The 20,984-nt window shown below is 46.6% G+C and overlaps 2 protein-coding genes across 2 annotated transcripts; one reads left to right on the top strand and one right to left on the bottom strand.

The window, feature by feature from the left end:
• Positions 1-3,296: 3,296 nt before the first annotated feature.
• On the bottom strand, positions 3,297-9,517 carry SPATA31F1 (SPATA31 subfamily F member 1). The gene is made up of 4 exons (XM_087822548.1): positions 9,374-9,517; positions 8,719-8,764; positions 8,130-8,190; positions 3,297-7,122 (listed from the first exon to the last, which is right to left on the bottom strand). The coding sequence occupies exons 1-4, from the start codon at positions 9,515-9,517 to the stop codon at positions 3,297-3,299; spliced, it is 4,077 nt and encodes a 1,358-aa protein (XP_087678674.1).
• A 9,730-nt stretch (positions 9,518-19,247) lies between these two features.
• CCL21 (C-C motif chemokine ligand 21) lies at positions 19,248-19,921 on the top strand. The gene is made up of 4 exons (XM_016222783.1): positions 19,248-19,321; positions 19,423-19,543; positions 19,631-19,801; positions 19,882-19,921. The coding sequence occupies exons 1-4, from the start codon at positions 19,255-19,257 to the stop codon at positions 19,919-19,921; spliced, it is 399 nt and encodes a 132-aa protein (XP_016078269.1). The 5' UTR covers positions 19,248-19,254.
• The last annotated feature ends 1,063 nt before the right edge of the window (positions 19,922-20,984 follow it).

The raw sequence follows: 20,984 nt of genomic DNA, 5'->3' as shown, positions 1-20,984 counted from the left end.
AGGTCAGAAGGTGGGAATGCAGGGATGCCACCTGAGAGATACAAGATGTCCATCTCATCCTGTCAGGCCAGCCTCTTTGTCTGTTTCCTGGTTCTGTCCTCTTGCCCACAAATAGCCCTGGTCCCTGGGTAAATACTAGGATACCACACTTGTTCTCTTTCTCTATTTCAAGCCCCATCTTTGTCCTCATGCTCTGTGCATCTAAGCTTGGCTTTCTCTGCCATCTCTCCCACTGTTTCAAGAGCAACTGCTTCACACATATGATCACCAACTTCAACCACTTTTCCCCCACCTGGGTTCACACACTGCTACTGAATTCTTAGGCCCTAAAAGCAAAACAAAACTTGCCATAGTAGCTTCCAGAATTCCTCTCCACTTCTGGTCCTGGCTCTCTGTATTGCCCCTTTCCTTGCCATGATCCTTTCCCAGCTCCTTATTCACCTCTCTCTTTGAATTGTGGGGAAACCTTTCTTCTCTTGATATAGAAAGTCATCCCTTATTAATGTCACCTTCTAGTTACTCCAGTGAAGTGTCTGTGCTTTTAACTAAGGCCAACCACTCGACTTGGGGACTCATTCCTATCCTGTACCATGACATTGCTCCAGCACTTCTCCCTTTGCTCTCTTGCATCATCAATTTATTCAATTCAACTGTATGTTTTCCATCAACATCCAACATGCTATATCTCCTACATTAAAAAAAAATCCTTGGTGCTGTTTCTTCATTTTTGTTGTTGTTGCACTTTTGTGGCACAAAACTCCTTGAAGCAGTTATCACCAATTGCTCTTCCATTCTCTCTTGAATCTACTCCAGTCATGCCTTCCCCTCCATCACCCACCTGAGTCTATTCTTTTCAAGGTCATGAATGATCTCTATGTTGTTAAATCTAATAATAAACTCCAAGTCCTCATTTTACTTGGTTGATTGGCAACTTTTCATGCAGATGCTCACTTTCTCTTTGCAAAGTTTTCCTCTCTTGGTTTCCATTATACCACACTCTCCTAGTTTTCCTCCCACCTCACGGGCTGTTACTACTCAGTCTCTACTTATTTTTCCTACTCCCCCCTCCATTTGTTAATGTTGGAGTGTTCCAGAGCCTGGTCCTTAGTTTCACATTTATAGCCATTCCCTTGTGATCTTATCCAGTCCCATTGTTTTACATCTATCTATCTATCTATCTATCTATCTATCTATCTATCTATCTATCTATCATCTATCTATCTATCTATCTATCTATCTATCTATCTATCATCATCTATCTATCTATCATCATCTATCTACCTACCTAGTGTCTATATTTAAGCAATCATCTATAACCAGGACCCTCCCTGAGGACCATTGGGCTTCCATGTTGAGAATAGGCTGTTGAAAGTATGGTTTCAGGAAGAAGCTGGAAGATTGTTATGCGACTGCAGTAATCATAGGAGCAGAGGGATTGAGAAGTGGTCATGTTATGAATTCATTTTGAAGGTAGACACAAAAGGGTTTACTGATGGATTGCATGTAGACTGTTAGGGAAAAATGTCAAGGCTGACAGCAATATTTTGTCTTGAAGAAGTGGAAAGATGGAGTTGCCATTAACTGATATAGTGAGTGCTGTGATTGTAGCATGTTTTCCATGTGTGATTAGGTGATGGTGGTGGGTGGGGAATCAGGAGTTGTTTTTAATTTTGAAATAAATATTGGATATCTAAGTATGTATGTTGATTAGACAATTTTGGCATGTGACACTCTATCTCATGAGATCATGAGCTCCATTGTGCAACTCCTGTGTCATGTTCATTGTTGTGTTGCTATATGTAGTACTTTGCATATAGCAAGTACTCACATATTTCCATTGTTAAACATAAGAGGCTTATGAAGGCCATTTATATTGTGATTCTTCTGGGGTCTTTAATAGCAGATTACTTTCTCTTAAGGCAGGATCCCCCATTTCATAGTGCTTATCATACTAACGTAATGATTTGTTTGCCTCCCTAGTCCAGACTTTCAATCCAAGTACTAATTAAGGTATTACTATGTGCCAGCCATTACCCCAAGCCCTGGGTATACAGACACTATTGTAATTATTCAGATAAAGACGAATGAGGAACTGAACATGAGCTAAGGTAGTAAAAATAAAGAGGGGCAGGGTTGAGAGATATCAAGATTAGAACCCAGTGACTGACCATGTTTGGGGTGAGCAAAAACGTGGATATATAGTTATACCATTTCCTGATCTAGGGAAACAGTTTGGTGGAGTGTGGTGTGAGTGTTCAGATTTTGAATTAATTTGCATTGCCTTTGGACAAGGCTCAACTCACTACTCGTCAACACACTTTGGGCAAAAGACTTAATCTCAATGCTTGTTCACCTCCTTCTCCTAAAGCACTTGGCCTTGGGTTGGTTTCCGGGCAACAGGTTCCTTAAGAGTACAAATCAAATTGGCCTTGTTCCCTTAGGTGCCGTGGTCAGAACATGTCAGTTTCTGTCCCAAATACTCAAACCTCTGCTTGTCTATATGCTCCCTTCCCTGCCTCCCTCCCACCTTCCCTTGGGGGTGGGAAACAAGCCCTTCTCCATATCCTACAGTGATCTTCATTCCAGGACTCACTCATTCCATGCAGATGACAGGCAGTGGAGGTGGGATATAGGCAAGAGAGCCACAGCAGACTCCCAGATGAGTTCTTGAGAAAGCTCTAACCAATAACCAAGAGGGAGCAGAGATGGGGAGATTCTATCACTTGCTTTTGACAGTCTGCCACATTAGCTACATGCTTTTGATAAACACAAAGCACCTCCTCAAGGCTGGAGCATGTGGCACTTCTCTAAAAAGCTCCTCTCCAGATGTGGCCATAGATAGAAGTCAACAGTGAATTTTGCCTGTGGGACTCCCAGACACTTCTTCATGTCAGTACTATCCTCATGTCCCCATTGCTCCTCTGGGCCCAAGGATACCATGGGAAGCCATGATAGAATTCAAGCCTGACCTTTACCTTCAATGCACTTAGATGAGGGCCTTCCTTCTCTGCTCAAGTTCCTTCATCCACTGTCCCAGGTGGGGCTGGGAGGAGTCTGTGGAATGCTGAGCCCCCTTAAGTGTGGGTTAAAGCTCCTTCCCTAGGTAGGAAGGACATTTTAGCCTCCCTCATGCCTTCCCTTAACACACCACAGTGGAGGGAAGGAGCAGACAGACAACTCTTTGCTTAGAGATATAGACTGTATTTGGGTGGCACCTAACCCTACCTTCACATTAATGAAAAGGACAGTAGCTAGCCCTTCAAGGGTTGCAGATATGGAGGAGCCTATAAAATCCTTCAACTGTTCTGGGTCTTCTTGAGCAGGACAGCATTTCCTTCTGAAGTGAGAGAGTTAGGGTGTGTTCCTGGTTGGGTGGCACAAACCACTTGACAGTGCCGAAGGCAGTGGCTGGGTTGACCCAAGCTTGAGGCAGAGTGGAGCTGATGGGAGCAGGAGCGGTGCCTGAGCTTATTGTGTGAGAAATGGGAGCTATCCAAGGCCAGGTCCACCTGCTTCTCACTAGGGGGAGATTGGGCTTTGGGGTCCTCCCTTGTCTTCTTCTCTATCTTAGTTTGCTCCATGGGACTTTTGGCTGGAGCCAACCTCTTTTCTACATTATCTTTTCTGGTGTTGACCACTTTTGCAGCCGTCGAAAACATGGAGTCTTTGTGCCCTTTGCCTTTTGCTTTGAGGTTTATATACTGCAGAAGGGATTTCATCTTATTTCTCAAGCCCAATTCTGGAAGGCTGGGCTTCTTGTGAGTATGGGCTGGTAGCACCTGCCCCTGAAAAACCTGACCTTGCAAACTTTGACCCTGTACTAGCTTATGCTGAATGAGTTGGCCCAGGACAGGCTGACCCTGTGACCCCAGAGGCCCCACAGTCTGGGCACTCTTAGGAATCCTTGCTTGTTTGAGACAGACATTGAGCCTGGTTTGACTGTCTTGAAGGTCATTCTCCTTAGATTCTTTACCCCCAGGGTCTCCTGGTGAAAGCTCTGGGGGATTAAGCTGAGGGTGATGCTGGGAACTGCAGGGAGCATCAAGGTGAAAGCTATGTTTCCATCGCCAGGGGCTTTGGGGTGTCCTGTTCAGGAGCATCCCATCTGGTCTCTGGGCTTCAACAGGATGGCTTTTTTCTCTTGTTGAGGAGAGTGTAAACCCTGCATCTCCTTCTCCACATTTTCCTGCAGATCTAGGTTTCCTTGGGCTCTCTTTCTTTTCAGCCAGCATGGAGACTTGGGCTGGGTCCTTGCTCTTGCCAGGGCTTAGGGACTCAGGGTTCTGCACCTCCTCCAGGCTGGAGTTCTTCACACTGGCTTCCAGCTGAACACAAAGCACTGGGCCCTCTGTCATGTCTCTACTGGGTTGTGACATCTTGGAGGAACTGTGGACAGAACCATGAGGTGCTACTCTGGAACTAGGCTGCTTCGGGGTCTGCTGCACTGCCTTTAACTCTGTGACCAGCTGTTCCTTAAGGTAGAGCCATTTTAGATTTGGGGCATGGGGAGTGTGTGGTGTGATAAGCAGTTCCTGGAGCAATGTTTTTCCTTGGTTGTTTAGACTCCCAAGAGACTCCTGTGTGGATATATCCTCTGGGATGGCTACAGTTTGTTCCCTGGACTCCCTTGCCTTTGTGGGAATTCCCCATTGTATCTCTAGGATCTTCCTTCTCAGATGGAAATTTAGTCTGGCCAAGATGGGTTTCTTGAATAAGTAGGGCCTAGCAGACTCTGTCTGGCTTTCTAGAGGCTCCATCTCAATCATTCCTTCCACCTGTGCTTCAGACTGAACCTCATCTGCAATTTCTGCACAAGCCTCATTGGTATCTTGAAAGCATGGCCCACGACTTAGACACTGCTCTTCAGGTGAGATCATCTGAGTCAGAGGTTCTGTTAAGATTTTGACAGCCTCAGGAACCACGTCTGTGATTGTAACTTTTGTAGTTGTTGATGGCACCATGGACTTGGAGAGAGCCACGTAATAAAGAGGAGGGAGCCCTGATAAAAAGGCCAGATACTTGTGCCGTAAAGTTGTCTCCAGTTTCTGAAGGACTTCCTTGGACAGGGCTTGGGGTAGCCCCGGCTGTTCAGTGACAGCATCTTCTGAGGTCTGTTGCTGCTGATCAGGGTCTATTGGCATCCAGGGCATAACCTTCTGTTGTAGGTCAGGGTGGGTTGCTGCCTGTAGCTCCGGGGACTTGGTTTCTGGGATGCAGGTGAAGGGAGCCACTGTGAGGCCCCCAGGAATTATGCACTCACAAGACCTATACACATGGACAGGGACCTTGCCTTCATGGATCTGCCCACATTTGGAATTGATGTGGCTCTGCAGTATTGCCTTGACCTGGTCAAATAAGTGTGGCATGAGGACTGACACTGTGTCCTTAAAGGGTGAGAAATGGTCACCAGCACCAGTGACTTCTGGAGCTGAGGGTTGGGAAACATTCACATTGGTTAGGGTTTTGCTGCTCCAGGACAGAGTCTGATGATGAGTGGGGGACAGGAGCAACTGGAAGGACTGCTGGATCATCTGGGGCAGGCCCCAGCGATGGTGAATCAACTGCCTCTGGAGGTGGAATTCCAGCAGCCTCCGGGCATGCTCCGGCCAGAACAGTTCCCTTGTGAGGACAGGGATGGACTGCCCTGGCCAGGAAGTTTTCACAGTCTTAGGAGACTGTGCTTTGTGACAGGACTTACATTGCATGGGGCTCTGGGTGTGCTGAGTTCTCTGTAAAGCAACTGGCAAACCCCACTGACGCTGGAGCTGCCTCTGCAGCAGGTGCCACTCTAAGGCTTCACACTCAGCCAGAGTCAGAAATGGGACATTGATCTGAGCTTGTTGATGGCCAGATGGCATGACCCAATTTGGGGATGATGGGGAAGAGAGTGGGGCTGCCTGGGGTGCAGTTTTAGGTTGCACGGGGAGGGAGGAGGGCTCCTTGAAGAGAAAAGGATCCTTCAAGGTTAGCTTGGACATGGTCTGGTTTGTCAGGTTATCTTGAGAGCCCAAGAAGGTGTCAGTCAGAGACTCACTGTGCAGAGAAGGGAGACCACAGAATAACTGGACAAATTTCTGCTTTAAATGGCTCAGCGTGTCATTAGCTTGTTGCCCATGAAGTGAATAGAGGCCACTTAAGCCTTTGAGGGCTGGAGAGGGCAAGGCAAGAACCACATGGTTTGGGTTTTGCTGGTAGTGGTGTCTTTGTATTGGGTCTATAATGGGCCATTCAGAGACCCAGAATGCCTGGGTAGCCTGGCCAGCCATACATGAACCCCAGGTCTGGTAGGAAATGGTTGCAAATTTCTCTACAGAGAATTCAGCAATGTCATTTTGGATGAAAGAAACTGGCTGCTTGTTTACAGGTTGGTAATATAATGGCAGGTTTGGCATAAGCTGCCTCAGGGACTCCTCTACCCGTCTGGGCAGCCCCCACCTCTGGAAATGCATCCATTTTTTTACATGTACCTCAAGAAGATGCAGGACTTCAGGACTGGAGAATGGCAGGTGGGTAGGGAGGATAGTGACCATAGGCAAGGCCATAGAATGTGTCAGGGCAGTGATTTCACGGTTCAGAGTCAGCAGAGGGTCTTGGGGATGCAAGTGCTGTTGACCTTGTTTCCGGTACACAAGGTTGAGGTTGTGTTGTATCCCCTCCTGCTGGTTCAGTGGAATCCTAGGCTCCTTGTACTGTGAAGAAGACATATTCTTATGCACCCTGGGCATACCTGGCACTTGAAATTTCTGTCCTAGTTGGACATTTTCAGCCAGGCAATGTTGCATACTCACTGAATTGGCTGATTTGCCAGCTGACCGTGTTACGGACTGGGTAAAGTATTTCTTAGCCGTTAATTGTGACATTGTGTGTGTTGCAGATGGAACTGAGAGCTCTTGAGAACATGTGGAATGATGCTCCAGACCCTGCTCAAAAGACGCATTGGACTTGGACAAAATCTCTTGGCAAAGGGAGCCTACTGACGCTCCCAGTGAAGTTGCAGAGGTCAGAGTGTTCTCACCCACCAGCAAGCGCTGGATCTCCAGAGCCATGGCATTGCAGATTTGGCAGCAGGTATCTGCACACAGGAGCCTCCGCACACTTCCCTCCTGAGGAAGCCAACTCTGGCTGGAAGAGGAAACATGGCAACTGTTAATGATAGAGTGACATCTGCCTCTCTGGAACTTGTGGCCTGAAGTTTGACCTTGCCCTCCCTAGTCCTGTACCCCCTGGGGTTTCCCCCTCCCCCTCCAGTGTTTACTCTACTTTTCTTCCTAGGAAATTGCCACTTGGCAAGTTATGGTGTGCTGGGCTGAGGGTCTGAGGCTGTTGGGCAAAGTCTCAGACAACCCATGGGAACACAGGGCCATGAGCGACTGGGAGGTGGATGAGTTCTCTGCTGACCTGGGCTGAGAAGCTTAACCAGAGAAGGGAACAAAGGATGGGCAGCCAAGAGTTAGCTGATGGGGCATCTCCAGGGCCATTACCAGGTAGACCCTGAACTCAGTCTCATTTGGGACTAAGATTGCTACAGCCTGGTATTCAGAATTTCCAAGCTGTGGGAAATGAGGTCTTGTGGAAACTCTGCTTTCAGTGGACTGTGAGGTGTACACAATACCTCTTGGGAGCCAATCTCATCCTCTAGAGCTCTTAAGAAGAAAATGAGATGACAAGCTCCTGGCTGAAGGCTGTCCCAGGAACTGAGCTCCCTGAAGACAGAACTAGAGCATGTAATGTCAGCAAGGTCTAGGGGTCTGTCCTTGAAAGGGTGTAGCTGTAAGGAGAATATGACAATGATGACTTATTTATGCACATATTTATCCATTCTCTTTGTTGGATAACTGGTCTTTTGGCTGAGTACAAACCCATGTAGGATCTTTTATGAATTAAGCACTAGTCAAATTCTGAATTCCAGGAGCACTGCAAGTTTGGCCCAGAGTAGAACTGGGAGACTTATTCTCTCTGAGATGTCTGAGTTCCCTTTGCCCTGGCAACCCTCTCACCCAGTGCTCCAACCTCTGCTGTGTCTGACTCCCTCCCAGTCATCATCCCTCTCCTCATCCCTGCCCAGGCCAAGCAGAGAAATCATCACAGTCCAGGCTGGAGTTGGGAGACTACAGGCAGCAAGTGATCACCTTTTCATGACAGAGAGCAGCTCCCATGGCTTCTCAGCTTCTTTGCAGGAATGTTTCCTAGCTGAGAAATCAGGCGACAGTGTTACATGGAATGAGAGAGGATTCAGGGACATCCTATAGGCAGCTGAAGGCCTTTCAATGAGAAGAGCCTGAAAGCCCCAACAGTCAGTGCTCTAGGGCATGTCTGGGTACAACTTAACCAGTTATGATGTGCTGTCCAGGACCAAATCTCATTAGATCCTCACACTGCACTGTGAGTGAGGCATGATCTTCAGATGCCCATTTGTTGGATAAAGGACAACAGATGAAGTGACTTCCACAGGGTCATAAAACTAGTAAATGGCACAGCTGAGGACCTGCTACTACTTCCTCACTCTTCATTCCTTGGGGTAAGGTGGAGGATTTTGGAACATTCCCAGGCTCTGATTTCCCACCCAAGGAAGTCTTCTGGGAGAATTTGTCACCTTGAGGAATTGGAACCTTTCGTGGTTTGAGCACCTGTTCCCAGCACCAGAGGTGAAAGGGAGACAAAATCCATGGAAACCCCGCCCACAGTGGAGGGGAGTCAGAGAAGAGACTGGGACTTTACCTCTTGATGCTGCATCTCCAGCGCTTTGCCTGAGTTCTTGTTGATACTTAGAGACAAAAAAGTTAGAGTATGAAGCTGGGACGACATCGTGTTCTTTTTCATGTTCATAATGAGACAAAACTACTAATTTCTGGAATCCTTTCTATGTATGTCTGTATTTAATACACTCCCTTATATTTCCTTCCCCTACTCCACCCTTTTCACCCCATTTCATTTCCTCACTCCAAGGCTCTCCACATTCTTTACTTGCTATCCCCTTTCCCAGGGCAAGTTCTTTAGGGGGTTAAGCATAACATAGGAGGGGTAGTGGAATAGATTAAATGATAGTGATTGGTTCTAACAGCCCTACTTTTGCTTACTAAGTCCACCAACCAGAAGAAACTCCCATATTGGGATGTCTTCTGAGATCCAGTGAGGTAGATCCCATTTCATCCAGGATCAGCCCAAGGGAGAAAGAGAGGTCCCTGATTTTTCAATTAGAATACACTACAGGGCTGGCTTGGTAAGAAATTACTTCAGGGCTCTGAGAAAAGTACCATATTAGAGTAACTGACTGTATGGTATAAAAATTGGTGAGAAAGGCAAGAAGGGACTCAGATCTTAAAAAGCTTCTTATCTAACAGTTAGTTCAATTGTGGTGTTGATGTTTCCCTACCAGGCAGCAGCTCCTTTTAGGTTCCAACCTTAATCTATGGTAACTCCTTTTCACTTGCCAGATAATTAAGATAATAATGAAGATGGTGCCATATGTATATAAGAAATATCCAACATTCCAAAGAACAAAAGTAAAGTTCAGCATGGTTTAAACCTCATTAGCATGAGGAGACCAGCCATCCCTATATCTAGGCGTTTAGGATCCTAGTGCCTAATGACCCCCAATGCTCCGCCTTGTCATCTCCGCCTCACAGAGGATGGAACCATGTCACCAGACAGCATCACAAAGACCTTCTGTTTCAAAAGGCAGGTGTAGTGTCAAAGACTTTTATGCCTTGGGGAAGCTTGTGAAGTGATTTAGTCTGTCGATGAGTGTGTCTGGTTGTGCGTAAAGGTTTCAGAGCCAGGGACTAACTGTGCCAGCTCACAGGCAGTGTCTATGCTCCCACTTTGTCTTCACTCTCCACACTCTACACCAGCCTGATGGCTTGGCTCTCTCCTTCATAACAACTGTCTGGTCACCCATCCCCAGAAAATTGAGTGTTTAGGGACACGGCACCTCTTGAGGAAGAGGGACAGAAGAATCTCCACTAACTCCCCCACCAGTACCGGAAATGTATGTGAGAAGTACACACGAGCTTAGGAAAAAAACATAGAGGAAACTTAAATACACGTTACTAAGTGAAAGAAGTCACTCTGAAAAGGCTACATACTGTATGGTGCCAACTATAGACATTCTAGAAAAGGTAAAACTGGAAACAGTAAAAAGTTCAGTAGTTGTCAGGAGCTGGGGAGAGGGAACAATCAATAGAGCAAAGAATTTTTACATCAGTGAAAATGCTCTGTGTGATGCTATAGTGTGTGGGTACATGTCATTTTACATTTGTTCAAACCCATAGAATGTACACCACCAAGAGTGAACCCTTATATTAACTACAGACCCTAGGTTACGATGAATCCAAGTAGGTTCATCAATTTTAACAAATGTACCAGACTAGTGGCTGATGTTGATAATGGGGGAGGCTATGTGTATGAGAAGGGGGAACAGGAGATATATGAGAAATCTGTACTTTCAATTATGCTGTGAACCTAAAGCTGTCCTAAAGTTTATTACAATAAAAAATTTAAAGAGCAGCAGGCCACCAGCATCCTGGACTCAGCATATTCTGAACCTGTTCAGAGGCCTGTTGGGTCAGAGCAAAGCAAAGCAAAGCAAAGGGGTGAGGCATGGAATGTGAAAACGGGTGTATAAGAGGGGGCCAGAATCTGTTTCCTTTGAAATTCAGCAGTTTAGTAGTATGAAGAATGAATGGTGCAGTAATTCTACTGGGTGTCTTTCAAGCAGGGCCAACAATTTCACCGGACTGTCTAATATTCTAAGAGCCTTCCTTAAAGAAATGCTTTAGTATGGAAGAGATGGCTAGAATGGTATTCACAGTTGAAATGGCACCCTTTACAGTGTCAAGTTTATACTCTTCCTTGGTCAATAAGGATTGGCTCCTTGTATTAAACTCTTTTAAGTACTAAAACAAGATGTACATCTTAGTGTTGGGGAAGAACATTATGTGCAAGTCCAAAGCAATAATATATGGCATTAGTAGGCACTCTCTTGATAAAATTCTCCTAAGCTTAGGAAATTCATCCTTCACATAGCTGCTGTGAGAAATATCAGATTTTTTTTTTTTTTTTAAATACAGTTTCCGAGAAATGTTTTCCCTTTTCTCTGGGGCTGCTAGACGGGGATGACATACTCCTGAAATTGTTTGCAGTCATTTTCCTACTCTCCCATCTTGGCAAAACCCAAGCTCAGTAGGAGTGATGTTAAAGGGAAAAATTATTCATGACAATTATTAAAGAATGGAAAGGCAGACTTTACTCAGGGGGCTATTGCAATAGGGATAGGAACCACTACAGTGGAGTTCTGCAGTAGGGGAGGGATTTGGGGCTCAACTCTGAATATAACAAGGAAAAGTGGGAATTTATAGCCTGGGAGATGGGGGGAGCAGTGGGTGGGAAAATGCTAAGAGGGAAAATCAGGGAAAAGAAGGGGGGCAGGGAATTCCTGCTAAACTAACCAAACAGGACTCTTGCTGAAGGCAGCAAGAATCAGACCACTAGGGGCATAATGGAAGATGAGGAATCCACCAAATATTGAGGATGATCAGATATTAAGGATAGGGGAGTCTGTTTAAAGTGACTTAGCAGGATTCTTGCTAAAACTGGACAATGCAAGGATGAACACAAAAGCCCCAAAGTCAGGGCTTAGTTGAAAGGAGACTTCCGAGGAGCCTGACAAGTTTGTTTGGTGAAGGAGAGTGAACGGGGTCACAGGGAGAAAATTAGATGCAGAACTGGAGGGAAATTAAATTGTTCGTGTATGTACTAAGCATATACTTGTGTATACACTAAGATTCTTGAACCAGCTATGTCCCTGGACTTGACTCCCATAGTCCTTGGGCTCCTCAGCCTCTAGGGCTGAGCCTAGAGGTGCAGGGGAGGGGCCTGGGGGGCGGGTGTGCTCGCGGCGCTTCTAGGGCTGCAGCCTGCTCAGGAGGGCCGTGGCTGTGGTCTCTCAGCCCCAGACCTGCCTCCTGCCCCCTGGCCGTGCGGGTAAGTGGTGAAGTTGGGCGGCAGGAACCCCGCAAGCATCTTCTGGGCCTCAGCTAATCCTCCGGAGGCTCTGAGGTGGGGGGCGCCCCCCAAGAGGGTCCCTGAGTGTATGGAGAGAGATTCCCACGACTTGCTCTGCATTTGCTGCCCTGGAAAGGGAATCCCATTGTGGAAGACCATTTGGCAACATAGAGGTGCTTCAGGAGTCTGCACAGTCGGGATGGACCCCCACAGAGGACCTCTGTATAAAGGAGGACCTTAGACTGTGCCCTAGAACTGTCTGGAAGGAACCTCTGTCTGGGAGAAGGGAATCCTGCTGTGGGATCCAGGCCAGGGGTAACTTCCCATATGCCCAAAGGACTTTGGCCTTCGCCTCCCTTCAGATTCAGTGTACACTAACTTGTGTGCCTCCAATGTGGTTGAGAGGCAGAAGACCTTGAGGGGCTGCTGCCTTTGTTCATTGCTCCTCATGAGGACTTTTATCCTGGGTGGTAGCCCAGTTGGCTGCAAGCTGGATTTTAGTGGAGGCAGGAATTTCTGTAAGAGCATAGTGTGCAAAGAAGGAGAGGACCAGTGCTGCCTCTGAATCAAGGATAGGAGACTTGGAGTCCTGAGCTTGATCATCCAGAAGGAAGCAGCAAGGTAAGGTAGAATAATTGATGTTGGAAAGTCCTGGAAGAGAAAGTCCTTTGAAGGAAGGAAGAAAAGATGTGTAGGTTTATTGAGCACTGATGTGCATGGCACTATACTAGTTACTTTTAAACATAATTCTTACAACAGTCTTGTGAAATTAGCTTCTGAGGGATAATTAAACTGAGACTCAGATTAAATAAATGGAAAAGGTTTCAAAGGTTTGAATCATGAAATCTGTATTTCAGATTTTATTTGGGAAGAATATCAAAGAGAAGCAGAAGGGAGAATGTATATTTGCCTGCATTTAAGAGCTAAAACCATAAAACTCTTAGAAGAAAAGAGGGAGAAATCTTCACGATCTCGGATTTGGTCATGGTTCTTAAGTATGACACCAAAAGCATAGACAACAAAAGAAAAAAATAGATAAATTGGACTTCATCAAACTTTAAGACTTAGGACACTATCAAGAGAGTGAAAAGACAACCCACAAATGAAGAAAGTATTTGCAAATCATATATCTGATAAGGGTTTTATATTCAGTATATATAAAGAACTCCTACAACTCAGCGACAACAACAAAAGCAATCCAATTCAAAAATGGGGAAAGGATGTGAATAGACATTTCTTTAAAGAAAGTATACAAATGGCAAACCAGCACACGAAAATATGCTCCCCATCATTAGTCATTAGGGAAACGCAAATCAAAATGCAGTCAAATCTCAGTTCTGGAACATCTCCCATCTCAAACAATTTGGTTCCCAACCAAGTTGTTCATGGGAAAATGTCTCAGTTGTCGAACAAAACTTTGGTTCTTGACCCAACAGCCTTTTCATGCAGATATCTGTATGATCAGTCATATGTCTCTCTGGCAACAAAGGAGAGAATATGCGAGCATGAGTCAGTTTACCAATAAACCTGGAGTTGTTAACATCTCAGAAAATTGTGCTGTACACAGTTTACAATAGCTAAGATCTGGAAACAGCCCAAGTGCCCATCAGTAGATGAGTGGATAAAAAAACTGTGGGACATATACACCATGGAATACTACACAGCTGTAAAGAAGAAGAATCTCGCACCCTTTGGGACAGTATGGATGGACCTGGAGAAAATTATGCTAAGTGAAATAAGCCAGGCAGAGAAAGACAAACATCACATGATCTCACTTATACATGGAATCTAAAGAACTTAATAAACTGATGAACAGAATAGATGCAATGGCATGGAAGCATAGATCAGACTGATGAATGTCAGAAGGATGGAGGAGGGCGGGTGGGTGGAGGGGGAGAGAGTAACCAAAGAATTTATATGCATATATGCACAACCCAAGGACACGGACAATGGTGGGGAGGGGGATGGGACAGGGTGGAACAGGTCATTGGAAAAAAAAAGGGACATCTGTAATATTTTAAACAAAAATAAAATTTAAAAATTAAAAAAGAAAATTGTGCTGTAAATATTTTCATGGGTTTTTTTTGCTGCTTATTATTATTAAGTACATACAGTAAGTCACCATGGGTCTTCAGAAGGTTAGTGATAACAGCAATGTGAAAAGGAGAGTTGTGAGAACAACCATAGAGCTTTAAAAAGAAATAATTGCAAAGTATGGTAGAGGTGTTCACAGGTCTGATCTGGCTACAGAGTCAATGATTAGCACAATTTTAAAACAGCAAGAGTGCTGATGTTGGAAAGAAACAAGATGGCAGCGTAGGTAGCAGCTGTACCTGCCGCCTCCCACAACCACATCAAAATTACAACTAAAATACAGAACCACAGTCACTCAGAGCCTCCTGAAATCTGGCTGAACAGAAGCCCTACAACCAGGGAACCGAAGAAGCACCAAGACCGGTAGGAGGGGCAGAGACGAGGGCGGATCGGGGCTGAATCCTTGAGACACAGCCGTGGGCCCACACCCAGTGCCTTGGTTTAAACCTGGGAGGGACATCTGGGGCAGAGGTTTCCCGGCCCCACACCAGGCCCCCAGCCCAGGGCTCCAGGGCAGGGAAGAGAAATCCCCACAACTCCGGGCTGTGAAACCAGCGGGGACTGTTGCTGAGGGTCGTGGAGGCTGCGGGAGCCCCAGGCTTTCCTCTTAGGGGCCCCGCATGGACTCACTCAGACACGCTCTCTCTGAGCCCCAGCACCAGGCAGCAGCTTGAAAGGAACCTGGGGCATATGGGGAGGAACTAACTTGCCTGAAATCAGGGTTAGAGGTGGAGGGGCAGCTTTCTCCCAGGCAGAAGAGCTGGCAGAGGCCATTGCTCCTTTGGAGAGTCCACCCCACACACAGCCAGCAGGCAGGCACCACAATTGAATCACCAGCATCTGACTCACACCTTTGGCCCGCCCTGTGATTCCCGGAGGCCCCACCCCTCCCTACCTGCAGGCTCATCCAGGCCATTTCCAGTGGCTTTTCTATGCAAGTGGCCTCTCGAGCCTCATGCTTAGGACTTTCCTAAAATCTCTCAAACAAGCAGCAGCAGGCCCCAAACAGCTTGATAAGTCACCCCAGGCCTGGCACTGCTGGCAGCCTGCATTGGTTCATAGCTGGGCCTCTCCTGGACACCTCCAAGCCCAGCACAAGTAGCAGCCAACTACTTGTGCTAAGTAGCTCATGCTGGCTGGCCCTGGGCAAAGCACTGGCAGAGGCTGACTTTGCACCTCCTGGGAGGCCCCAGAAACAGTGCACCTGGTGGTCAGACTCGACCACGCTGGATTACAACCCTACCACATCCACGAGTGACACACTCAAGGGGCACACTTGGTGAACACCAAAGCTCCACTGAAGTAAATCCTACTCCATAAGGGTGTCTCCAGCACAGCTGCTCTTTGGCTGTAGTTGCAGCTGGTCCTCACAACTGATTGTCTGGGGGGTCAATTCCTCCCAGTGACATCAACAGCAACCAAGGTTCAACTACAACAGGACAGTGCACACAGCCCACACAGGGGAGCACCTAGAAGGCCCAGCTCAGGTGACTGGGGAGGCTGAGCCACTGGACCCTACAGGACACCTACTACACAAAGCCACTCTACAAATTCTAGGGGACATAGCAGCTCTTCCTAATACATAGAAACAAACACCTGAAAGCAGCCAAAATGGGGAGGCAAAGAAACATGTCACAAAGGAAAGAACAGAAGAAATCTCTAGATGAGGAACTGAATTAAATAGATCCAAGCAAGCTAACAGATACAGAGTTCAGAATTTTGTTTATAAGGATGTTTAAGCATACTACTAGGGAAATAACTGAGAAAATTGGTAACATAATAAAGTACCAATTTGAAATAAAGGCTACACAAACTGAAATGAAGATTAATCTACAAGGGATCAACAGTAGAGTAGAGGATGCTGAGAATCAAATCAGCAATTTGGAACATGAGGAAATAAAAAACACACAACCAGAAGAGCAAAAAGATAAAAGAATCCAGAAATATGAAGATAGTATAAGGAGCCTCTGGGACAACTTCAAGAGGCCCAAAATTCATATTATTGGGATGCCAGAAGAGGAAGAAAGGGACCAATAAATTGAAAACCTACTTGAAAAAATAGTTACAGAAAATTTCCCCTACCTGGGGCAAGAAATAGACTTACAAGTTCGGGAAGCACAGAGGGTCCCAAACAAGAGGAACCCAAAGAGGCCCACAGCAAGACACATCATAATTAAAATACCAAAGGTTAAAGACAAAGAGAGAATCTTAAAAGCAGCAAGAGAAAAGCAATTAGTTACCTACAAGGGGAGCACCCATATGACTGTCAGCTGATTTCTCAACAGAAACCTTGCAGGCCAGAAGGGAGTGGCAAGAAATATTCAAAGTGATGAAAAACATGGAACTACAACCAAGATTGCTCTACCCAGCAAAGCTATCATTTAGAATTGAAGGTCAGATAAAAAGCTTCACAGATAAGAAAAAGCTAAAGGAGTTTATCACCACCAGACCAGCACTGCAGGAAAAGTTGAAGGGTCTTCTTTAAGAAGAAGTTAATGAACAAAAGAATCTGATGAACTAAATAGATCCAGAGACATTGATGCAGGCAACAGATGATCATATCTCAGAGGAAAGAGGGAAGGGGGTGGAAGGTGGGAAAAGATTAACCAAAGGAGTTACATGCCTGTGTGCATAACCTATGGACACAGTCAATAATGGGGTGAAGGCCTGGGGAGGGAGTGGGAGTGAAGTGGAGGGGGTCAATTGGGGGGGGGGAAGGTACATCTGTAATACTCTCAACAATAAAGATAAATTTAAAAAAAAAAAAAAGAGTGCTGATGTTGCTAAGGGCATGAACGTGCTCAAGAAACAACCATCGCAGGCAATTGAAGAGGTAGAAAAATTGTAGTTGATTTGGAAAAACGAAAAGTAATTAGCTGGTGATAGCATTTCAGAGGCAGTGATATGTGGAAAAGCAAAGAAGCTGCATGCTGACCTCCTGAAAGACACCCCTGGAATGAGTGCTGAAAGTGGTTTGTTTGAGACTAGTAGTGGGTGGTTTGATAAATTTAAGAAAAGAAGTGGCATTCATAGTGTAGTGAGGCATGGGGAGGCTGCCAGTTCTAACAAAGTAGCTGCTGGTAATTTTGTGACAGAATTTCAAGAATACATAGAGGCCGAGGGATTTGTTCCCCAAGTGTTCAGTTGTGTTGAGACAGACCTCTTCTGGAAGAAAATGCCAAGGAGGACTTACATCACACAGGAGGAAAAGTCTTTGCCAGGACGCAAGCCAGTGAAGAACAGGCTGACCTTATTGTTGTGTGGGAATGCGAATGGGGACTTTAAATTGAAGCCACTACTGATCTACCATTTTCAAAACCCGTGAGTTTTCAAGAAAAATAATGTCATGAAAAACAAGTTGAATGTAATGTGAAGGGCTAATACATGGGTAACCAGGCAATTTTTTATTGAGTGGACTCATGAAGTGTTTGCCCCCAGTGTGAAGAAATACCCCCAGGAAAAACAACTACCTCTCAGGGCACTTCTTGTAATAGACAATGCTCCTGCCCACCCTCCAGGCTTGGAGGGTGAGTTAGTGGAAGAGTATAGCTTTATCACTCTTAGGTTCTTGCCACCTAACACAACTCCTCTCATCCAGCCCGTGGACCAGCAGGTCATTTCTCATTTTAAGAAACCCTACACAAAGGCATTATTTCAGAGGTGTTTTGAGGTGACCTCTGAAACTAATTTAACCCTCAGGGAGTCTGGAAGGAACATTCTAATATCCTCACTTGCTTGAGGCTGATAGACAACGCATGAGGGGAAGTATCTTCCAGAACCATGCAATCAGCCTGGAAGAAATTGTAGGCTGAGTCTGTTGCTGAAAGAGACTTGGAGGGCTTTGAAGATGAGCTTTTTCTGTTGTGGAGGATATTGTGTCTCTGGGCAAGTCCATGGGCTTGGAGGTGGGTGATGAGGAGGAGCTGGTGGAAGGCCACGACACCGAGCTGACCACTGAGGAAGACCTTCAGAAGGAGCAGCAACAGACGGCAGCCGAGGAGCTCTCTTCAGAGGAGGAGGGTGCAGAGGATATTCCTACTTTATTAATCAAGGAAATGCTTGGGAAATGGGAAGAAATGCAAAGTTTTATTAAGAAATATCACCCTGACAAAGAAGTAGCAAACTACGTGATAAGCTTGTTCGATGGCAATGCAGTGTTTCACTTCAGGCAACTCTTTTTTTTCTTTTTTTTAAATATATCTTTATTGATTTCAGAGAGAGGAAAGGAGAGGGACAGAGAGAGATAGAAACATCAATGATGAGAGAGTCATTGATCAAGCCCGCAACCCGGGTATGTGCCCTGACCGGGAATCGAACCCCGATCGCCTGGATCCTAGGTCCATGCTCAACCGCTGCGCCACGCCCGGCTGGGCCAGGCAACTCTTAAAATGCAGGCAAAACCAAACATCATTAGATAGGTTTTTAGTGAGACAGAGGCCCAGCGAACCTGAAGCAGGTTCTAGTGAAGCAAAGAGACAAGAGAGAGAAAGAACCTCCAAAGAACAGCTACCTGACATTTTTATGAAAGGGGACTCTCCTTCCAAAAAATAGCATCCTCCATCCCTCCATCCCTCCATCTCTCCTCTCCATAGTCAGTCATCAATAACTCTCAACATTAAAGGTAAGTTCTAGTGTGTACGTAAGTTTTCATTTTGTACCGTACACTTAATTTCCTTTTTGTTAAATTTTCACTTACATTTCATGTCCTTTTTGTTTTTAATGTGTTTGCTTATAGATTAAACATATATTAGACATGTACTGTATATAAGAAAGGTTAAAACGGAATCATTTGGGTGTCTGGAATGGATTCATTCAATTTACATTACTTCTAATGGGAAAAAATGATTCTGTTTTCGAACAAATCGATTCTCAAACAGCCTTCAGGGATGAATTAAGTTCAAGAACCAAAGTTCCACTGTATAGCTTACAAATTATTCTATAAAAAATAAATAGGCTCTGGCAGCTTAGGAACTGACTGTGTGCCAGGTCAGGATATGTTGTCGGGAAGGAAGGGGAGGGAGATGGATAGAGTGACTGGGAATAGGGGAAGTGAAAGTGTCTCCCATATAAAATAACCCACACACTCGAGGACCCCCCAGCTTGCAGCTGTCCACCTCACCCACAGCTCTGGCCTCCTACTCACCCTCTACCACAGCCATGGCTCAGTCACTGGCTCTGAGCCTTCTTTTCATGGTCCTGTCCTGCTGCATCCCCTGGACCCAAGGTATCAAGGAGCGAGCTGCCTAGGATGGGGGCTGGGGGCTGGAGAAGCCTGGCTGAGAGCCTATAAGTGGCCCCTGGCTCCCTGTGAACCCCACCCTGCAGGCAGTGATGGCGGGGCGCAGGACTGTTGCCTCAAGTACAGTGTAAGGAAGATTCCTGCCTCGCTTGTCCAAAGCTACCGGAAGCAGGAGCCAAGCTTGGGCTGCCCCATCCCGGCTATCCTGTGAGTGGGGGCAAGGGGGTGGATACAGCTGAGCGGGTTGGGCATGGTGGGCAAGACTAGGACAGGCTTGCTAATGCCCGGCTCTAGGTTCTCACCTCGGAAGCGCTCTCAGCGGGAACTGTGTGCAGACCCCAAGGAGGCCTGGGTGCAGCAGCTGATGCGGCATCTGGACACGCCACCGGCCACGCGGAAATCAGCCCAAAGCTGTAAGAAGGACAAGTCTGGCAATAAGGGAAAGGGCTCCAGAGGCTGTAAGAGGTAAGGAAGCTGAAGGGACAGGGGAGGGAAGTGAAGAAGAGCCTCTATCAGTCCTTCAAACCCCTCTTCTCCCCTCCCAGGACTGAACAGCCGCAGACCAAAAAGGCCACAGCCCAGTGACCAGCCTGGAGCCCAAGAGGCCCCCATCAGCCTCACCAGGGTTTGGAAACCCGGTCCAAGGGGCAAGAAGCGGGCTAGAAGAGAGGGAGGACTCAGGAGCCCCAGAGCAGCCCCTCCACCCCCATGCTGGCCTTGCCTCATCTCTTCTCCTGCTTCAACCATCCCTTTTGTATTCCCAGCCCCACCTGCATGGCTGAGCTGCGCACACCAGGCCAGGCCCAGAGAGGCAGTGGAAGGAGTGTGAGAGGAGGCAGCAGGACTGTTCCCTCTGAGGAAAGGTCACCCAGGACCCTGGACCTGACCCTGCTCCACACTGCACCCCGCCTCTTCCTTGTAAATATGATTTATACATAACTGAATAAAAAGCTGTTCTGGCCTCCTGCCCGAGTATCTTTTCCTGTGTGTTTCTGTCCATGGGGAAGCCAGTGTCACTAAGGGGTAGAGTCAAGAGCTCAGGTTGGTGAATTCTATGTTCTGCTATCCCAAGAGTTTGCTCTCAAGGGCCCAGACCTGTGAGCAGTAGAAGGGCAATTGACGGGTAGGGTGGGATCTGAGATGCTCCTGGTCTCTGAGAAATTCCTGCCAATGGAGAGATGGTGAACCCAGAGCACCCCCCCCCCCATGGCTCTGCAGGCCTCTGAGACCCTGAAGAGATCCCTTCCCTGATTATATCCAGCATTCTCTCACTCTGGTAGGAGACTGCCTTCCTTTCCTTGGGGCTTACTGAATACAAACCTCCAAGTACCTCTTTGGGAGGGTCCCCAGGAGGGAGGCTGGAGCCTGGGCCTACCTATAACACAGGCAAACACAAGTCTACTGAGACCTACCATATGCAGAGTTCCAGCCCTGGGAGCCCTTCAGAGCCCACATTCCCTCCTCAAAACCCAAAAACCCAAGAGGACTTCCTTCTGTCCTGAATAATGAAGCAGGGTCCCTGTCCCCTCCTCTTTGCTTATTGCAGCTGTGAGTTCTCTGTTCCTATCTGGGATTCTTGACTCCCTCAGCTTCCTTCCAAATGGGAAATTTTCCTCCCCTTCCCTTCTTTTCTCCTTTCTCCCTTTCA

The sequence above is a fragment of the Miniopterus natalensis genome, chromosome 12 (assembly GCF_054644295.1).
Source record: "Miniopterus natalensis isolate mMinNat1 chromosome 12, mMinNat1.hap1, whole genome shotgun sequence".
NCBI classification, from domain to species: domain Eukaryota; kingdom Metazoa; phylum Chordata; class Mammalia; order Chiroptera; family Miniopteridae; genus Miniopterus; species Miniopterus natalensis.
The sequence above is the reverse complement of the archived record's forward strand: the minus strand, read 5'-3'. Positions and strand labels throughout refer to the sequence as shown.

What these genes read in the sequence shown, in the direction of transcription:
- SPATA31F1 (XM_087822548.1), bottom strand. Translation starts at nt 9,517, where the DNA reads ATGCTGAACTTTACTTTTGTTCTTTGGAATGTTGGATATTTCTTATAT. An exon ending in TGGAGATGCAGCATCAAGAG is followed by an intron (nt 8,191 to 8,718) that starts GTAAAGTCCCAG and finishes CTGATTTCTCAG; the next exon opens with CTAGGAAACATTCCTGCAAA. An exon ending in CTGCTCTCTGTCATGAAAAG is followed by an intron (nt 7,123 to 8,129) that starts GTGATCACTTGC and finishes TTCCTCTTCCAG; the next exon opens with CCAGAGTTGGCTTCCTCAGG.
- CCL21 (XM_016222783.1), top strand. Translation starts at nt 19,255, where the DNA reads ATGGCTCAGTCACTGGCTCTGAGCCTTCTTTTCATGGTCCTGTCCTGC. An exon ending in CTGCATCCCCTGGACCCAAG is followed by an intron (nt 19,322 to 19,422) that starts GTATCAAGGAGC and finishes CCCACCCTGCAG; the next exon opens with GCAGTGATGGCGGGGCGCAG. An exon ending in GGCTCCAGAGGCTGTAAGAG is followed by an intron (nt 19,802 to 19,881) that starts GTAAGGAAGCTG and finishes CTCCCCTCCCAG; the next exon opens with GACTGAACAGCCGCAGACCA.